This window comes from Salmo trutta, chromosome 35 (genome assembly GCF_901001165.1).
Source record: "Salmo trutta chromosome 35, fSalTru1.1, whole genome shotgun sequence".
NCBI classification, from domain to species: Eukaryota; Metazoa; Chordata; class Actinopteri; order Salmoniformes; family Salmonidae; genus Salmo; species Salmo trutta.
In genome coordinates, this window is record NC_042991.1 from 20,309,637 (window position 1) to 20,316,176 (window position 6,540).

General features: G+C 40.9%; 1 protein-coding gene across 2 annotated transcripts; it reads left to right on the forward strand.

The window, feature by feature from the left end:
* Window positions 1-1,612: 1,612 nt before the first annotated feature.
* Window positions 1,613-6,227, forward strand: LOC115174830 (transcription cofactor vestigial-like protein 2). 2 transcript variants are annotated; one of them, XM_029733752.1, is made up of 4 exons: window positions 1,613-1,877; window positions 3,269-3,539; window positions 4,349-4,831; window positions 5,287-6,227. In XM_029733752.1, exons 1-4 carry the CDS (start codon window positions 1,791-1,793, stop codon window positions 5,328-5,330), a joined length of 885 nt encoding a protein of 294 aa, XP_029589612.1. In that variant the 5' UTR covers window positions 1,613-1,790; the 3' UTR covers window positions 5,331-6,227. The 2 variants fall into 2 exon arrangements, with proteins under 2 accessions (XP_029589612.1, XP_029589613.1); XM_029733753.1 differs by having other exon boundaries at window positions 5,430-6,227.
* The last annotated feature ends 313 nt before the right edge of the window (window positions 6,228-6,540 follow it).

Below are 6,540 nucleotides of genomic sequence, written 5' to 3' on the forward strand. Positions count from 1 at the left end.
TTTTTGGGGGGTATGATATTTGTGCATCTGTAACTCATCATTATTTACGATTCATTTAGGGCTACCCATAATCATGGTCGCATCCACATTAATTAGAAACATATTCTATTCTTATTTACTATAAGTGACCATTAATTTCTATTGGGCACAAAATAATTTCAAACACAACCAAAACATACAGCAAATGCATTCAACAAGTTTGTAGAGTCAAAAGCTTGATGTAATCATTGTGTGCTAGGAATATGGGACCAAATACTAAACTTTAGACTAATTTTATACACATATTTGTCCCAATACTTTTGGTCCCCTAAAATGGGGGGACTATGTACAAAAAGTGCTGTAATTTCTAAACCGTTCACTATGGATGAAAATACCCTCAAATTAAAGCTGACAGTCTGCACTTTAACCTCATAATCATTGTTTCATTTCAAATCCAAGTTCTGGAGTACAGAGCCAAAACAAACCAAAAAAATTGTCACTGTCCCAATACTTTTGGTGCTCACTATATTTATGGTGGAAAAACCATTTGTCCAAGCCCACAATGACCATGAAAGCAGAGAGAGTCTTTGGATATGAATAGTCATTACCTGTCTCACTTTGTTCACAATAGACTAGAGCAGCATTTTTGTAATGTTAATACCTTCATTCCAGTTCCATTATTGTTCGTTGTGAAATGATTATTATTATCATTCAAACTCTAGGTAATCCGTTCTGACCCCGACAAACTATTTAACCTCTGACCTTGGAATCTGACAGGCCACTGAAGGATTGTGACACTCTGTACTGTGTGGGGTTGGAGTCCTGCATTCCTCTCATTCATTTATTTCAACTGTTTACATAGACAATTAACAACAACAACGATCACTATGTTACATTCCTTATGTTCACATTTCTGACTCGTATTGGACTCATTTTGGGGGAAATTTGTATGAATGAATTTATTGTTCCAATGATTAGATCTACATTATTTTGACAGCTGTACAGGCTGCATGTACTGCCTGATATAACGTACACTGAGGGATTATTTTAAAAGCCTCCATTGCAAAGGATATAACACAGTCTTATTAATAGGCCTTTACAGCTTACCACAGAGCCATGAACGTTATTCGACAGATCCATGGGTTTTTATCCTGGCCCATCAAACTGTAAAAGTATTAGAATATATATATTTTTAAAATTATTCACAATATGTTGTATACTCTCTCATTTGTGGCAACCAGTGAATGACTAGCCTTATGTAAAGAGAATATAAATGAGCTACAAATATAATACACATATTTGTGTGAAATTAGCATATTGGCCTGTAATATAGATTAAATGCAAGTAACAAGCAGGTGCGTATCAAAGGAATTCATTCCAGGTAACAGTCGATATCAGTAAACATTTAACTTGTTACTAAGCTCTAAGTGGCCTACCCTATTTGACAGAGCGCCATTGTATTTCATTTAGCATCTCGCATCTCATGACAGTAATGAAATGTTCATTGCAGACTTCCAGAAGACAAAATGCACCAGCTTGTGAAGTGCTTTTGCTCCCTCATTGGTCAGATGCAGGCTCGTTCAGAGACACTTGAAAACCGCTGGCTGTGTAATGTCTTTACTTTTCCCCGCCACGCGCTCGCTGTCGCACTGACGTAGCGTTAAGAAGGCAGGACGCGCAGCGCGATTGGGATAGAAATGCAGCTCTCCAACGTCCCAAATGACTTTAATCTCTCTCCGTTTAGGAAATTACAGCCCTACAATCTGCTTATTCTGTCAAATTATTATCCGTGAGAATTCGCTTTTTTCGCCATGAGCTGCTTGGATGTTATGTATCAAGTGTATGGTCCACCACCTCAGCCTTATTTTTCCGCAGCGTATAGCCCATATCATCACCAGGTATGTTATTTCTTGTGTTGTTTCGCTTCTTGGCAGATTTAGTGCACGGAAACTTTTGTAAAACTTGTGTGGAATAAAACTTATGGCGCATTATGGCGCGTCATTAGGTCTCTCTAGGCAACTGTATTTTGGCAATGGTCACTTTAAAAATGATTCTGCATGACAGCCATCGGTCAATTGGAACCAATAGTCCCTTCCGACAGTTATCTATTTAATAATAATAATTTATTAGCCTATTGACAATGGTAGGCCAACTTTTGATTGTTATTGAAGATTCATTAATGAATAATGATAGCCATACCTCCTTATATTGTTATTGACTATATCGAATCTGCGTGCTATTTTTTGTTGATGTAAGTGATTATAAGTGTTTTAAACCAACTTATTTTTCAAGTTGTTTATAGATATGCTCTCTGTCTTGCTAAATCGAATCGCTCAGGCTAGGCTACTGAATTTGTTGTGTCTATATTCTATTGCTATTTAGGATATTTTGCTATGTGTAAGTTAGGACTATTCGTAATATGTCGGCTACATTGAAATAGCCAAGGCCTTTATTAACCAATCAAAACAAAATGATGATGGGTCATTAATAGATTGTAGGCTTCGTTACCACTTTTATTAACCGTTCGTCAAGTCGAAGTTGGATGCAATTTAGGATTCTTTACATTCACAACAATTATTTAGTTACCGTGTAACATTTTTCATAACTTGCAATGAGCAAGGGCAGTTGAAAATTGAATAAACAGTGCTCTGGTAACGATTTCGTTTAAGCATATCCGGTGATTACTGTAAGTTAAGGTAATGCTTGTGCATGCACAAGAACCAGTTCGGCCTATATGGGCTATTCGTTTTCCAGACGTGCATGGGTGCTACGGCCCTTTAAATGTTTGCAACTTTCTTAAAACCTCTCACAGTCAATACACAAATGCAGATCTTCGTTTGCACGGAGAGCTGGTTTTCATATTTCAAATAAGTCGAACGTGTTCTTTAAATTGAGTGAGTATGCACAGAAGGAATGAAATAATGGTATTCATTCAAAACTCTCCAATGTTCATAATTAACATATTAACTGAGGGGCGATATGTTCAGGAGTTTACATGCAATAACTTTGTTCTTGAATCCAACCACTGCCTCCTCTAAAAAAAGTTTGAGTAGGCCTATGAATGAGGAGAGGACCATGCTTTAATTTTTAATATACCACACACAGAGGCCACAATATAATGCGCAACTATTGGACAATAATGAAAAGCGAAAAAATGTCACACGTGGTCACCCAAATGTACAGGTGAAATTCAAGTAGATAATTTGTAACTTGATGTCTTGATAGGAATTCATAACTAATACATGTCAAGGCTATTACATTCTGACGTTTTTTTTATCGGATGTTTCAGAAATTGGCATTTTATTCCAAAATGCAAGAAGCGCAAGAGAGCATCAGCGGGGGAAGCTCGTTCTCGAACCTCGCGGGTCCGACGATAAAGGAGGAGGACTGCGCGCGCGAGAAAGATCACCCTCCGGAGGCCGAGTACCTGAACTCGCGGTGCGTGCTCTTCACCTACTTCCAGGGGGACATCAGCTCAGTGGTGGACGAGCACTTCAGCCGGGCCCTCAACCAGCCCACCAGCTACGTCCCCGGATCGGTCAGCAACAAGTCCGCACGAGGTAGACTCACATCCACCTCTCGGAGAGGTGCCGAACACAGAACCACTCCAAACACCTGTTCGCGCGCGGGGTTTCAGTTCACCTCAAAAACTGTGTATTTAGGCTACATAGAAGATAAAGGAAACGTTTTCATAAATATTTGCATTCATTTGGCAAGTAGGCCTAGGTCTTGCATGCAAGTGAGTTCTTGGTTTTTGGTATATTATTGTGTTCACATCCTACTAAAATAAACTGCCTTTTAAAAGTTTGGATTTTAGAACAAATCAATGAATCCCATGTTTTGCTCCCATAGTTTCAGTTGGCAGTCATTCACTCTCATTTGTGTTTGATCAAAATTACAAAGGAATCAGAAAGTCAAACAAAATTGATGGGCATGATGAATTGCTGTAAATAAGGCAGTTGAAAATATAATAACATGGGTTCTGTGGAATTTAGGGCTCAGACTTGTTCACTATATTGTAGGGGAACCTGTAGTGAGGGTTTGGTATAATTTTTCTGTTGCATGTTACTTCCTTAATCAACAAAAATGTAATTCTATGACCAATATTACACAGCCAAAAATTCTCAAATTTTGATCAACCATCAGAAATGATGGACAACAACAACAACGATGTTCATCCATGCATCTATTCCCATCATGTTCTCCTTTATTTCATCCTTACAATTGAATTGATCATTGAATGATCAGCTCTGCTATTTTACCACATCCTCAGAACAGGCTTATCGATCCTCGTCGACAGATACATTCATAGTCTTTACCACTTAATTGATCTGTGATTGAGCATTTCACCGTGTCTGTGGTTTCCCAGATGGATCATTCCCGATGAGCCAGAGGAGTTTCCCCCCGTCCTTCTGGAACAGTGCGTACCAGCCCTCCTCCATGAGCAGTGCCTTAGGAGCCTCCCACTCAGAGATACCCTTCCCTGGGGACCCTTACTCCTCCGCCTCCCTACACAGCCACCTCCACCATGCTACCCCAGAGCCCTGGCACCACTCACACCACCACCACCACCACCACCCTTACTCACTTGGCGGGGCCATCGGAACCCAGGGCTCCACCTACCCTCGACCCAGCATGCACGAGGTGTATGGCACGCACTTTGACCCCCGCTACAGTTCTCTGCTGGTGCCCTCCGTCCGGCCGCACCGGCTCCCTCCATCCACTGTCCCCGGGCCGAGCGCCTCACCGTGTGACATTGGGAAGAGTGAGCCAACCAGCTCGGCCTGGACCGGGACCTTCACCGGGTCAGGGGCAGACATCAGCCAGAGCATCGGCCTCAATGTGGACGCAGGTAATAATAGCAATAACAACAAAAACACACTCTTCGTAAAGGAGTAGTGGTTCCAAGGGCACTTCAGAATAGCCTTCATTATTTGATTGTCCCCAAACATGCGTGACTACTATTGTGGGCTCTACAATTAATTTAAGATAGAAGTTAAGAAAAGTTGCGACGCCTTACACCAGGGTTATCCTTACATTCATAACACCATGTAGGGTTTCTTTCTGCCTGGGAAAACTGTTGTCTTTTCAAGGCCACTCCAACACTAAGAAATACCATGTCTCTGTGTTTTAACAGGTTGAGTTCTCTGTCTCTGCTTTTTCCTGGGAGGCTAAATGTTTTTTTTTACACCTTTCTGCTTCAAGGCTTCCTGCATCTACCTTTAAGCCATTTGATCTCCCTCTTCCTAATCGTCTTCTCTTGCCCTCCCTTCTCTTCTCTCTTTTTTCTCTTTCCTGTCCTCTCAGGTCTGCAGGCCCAGGATAAGAGCAAGGACTTGTACTGGTTTTAAAGCTCTGCTGCCCTCCAGGCCTGAGCTGGCCTCTGTGTTTCTCTGCACTGTGTGATATTGACAGACATTTTCTGTAACAGATTCTAATCTCACTTGCAGCTCGACGCTACACCCTCTGTGGCGGAAACATCCTCAGCTGAAATTACGCCATTGTGGATACCATCTGCTGGAAATGCAGTGGACAAGGGAGAGAATCTAAAACTGAGTCTCTCCTACTTAAGAGAAAGGAGGGCAGGACTTGCTGGACAGCATGCCAGAAATACTAAGTGGTGTGACTGACAACTTTTATCTGGCCAAGACTGAACGCTTTCAACTCCTCCAAAGAGGACACTTGTTGAAAAATAAAACAAATATGGTCAATGTGTGAAACTGGAACATCAAAAATGAGATTTGACAAGAGCATAGTCAGAGACTGGACAAACACTTTTTGCCATTGTTGTTTTTCTATCCGTGAAAGGAGAGGAGCAAGAGAGAGGAGCATTCTCTAACATGACTGAAGTGAGCACTGGCTATTTGAAGCCACTTGACTCTATCTATATTGCTCCCCAGCAGCTGTCAACGACAACTGTTTCAGAACTCAACGGACACACACAATCGTAGTGTCACTGCACAGTGTTTGACGGGGGCTCCAGACTTCATAAAAGGAGCATTTTGTCAAATCTGGACCCTGACCCACAGGGAACAACTGGTTTGACTCGTGATTTTGAGGGGGAAGGGTGGACAGGTGGTAGCAGAAGTGGACACACACAACTGTGCTATGTATGTATGTCTGTGTGCAATCTATGGGCAGCTCAATACATGTGTAGGATCTTAATTTGATCACCCTGTTGCAGGATAACTTTTTTCTAACTTGTAGCGTATTTGAGGTTTAAAAAGGTTTCTGAAGTTTGTAATTTCCACTTTGAAATTTCAGAGTTGATTTTCCCTTACGAAAAATTGATCAATCCCTACACAAATGTCCATTAATTATAATCCACATAATAATTTGCATTTCCTGTTGCTGCAGGATTATTTTTCCGCTTTACCAATTCTGGCTCAAATTAAGATCCTACATCTGTGATAATGTTGTATTTAAGATTTGGATCTTTATAAACGTATTCCTCGTTGTTTTTCAGTCATCCCAGGTATAATGCAGTCAAACGATTACCCATTTAATATTGTATTGTGAACATATTAATATATTGCCTTTTAAAGTATTTTTTCTTGATAC

Coding starts and splice junctions, on each gene's coding strand:
- LOC115174830 (XM_029733752.1), top strand. CDS start 1,791: ATGAGCTGCTTGGATGTTATGTATCAAGTGTATGGTCCACCACCTCAG. Junction 1,878..3,268: donor ATAGCCCATATCATCACCAG/GTATGTTATTTC, acceptor CGGATGTTTCAG/AAATTGGCATTTTATTCCAA. Junction 4,832..5,286: donor CGGCCTCAATGTGGACGCAG/GTAATAATAGCA, acceptor CTGTCCTCTCAG/GTCTGCAGGCCCAGGATAAG.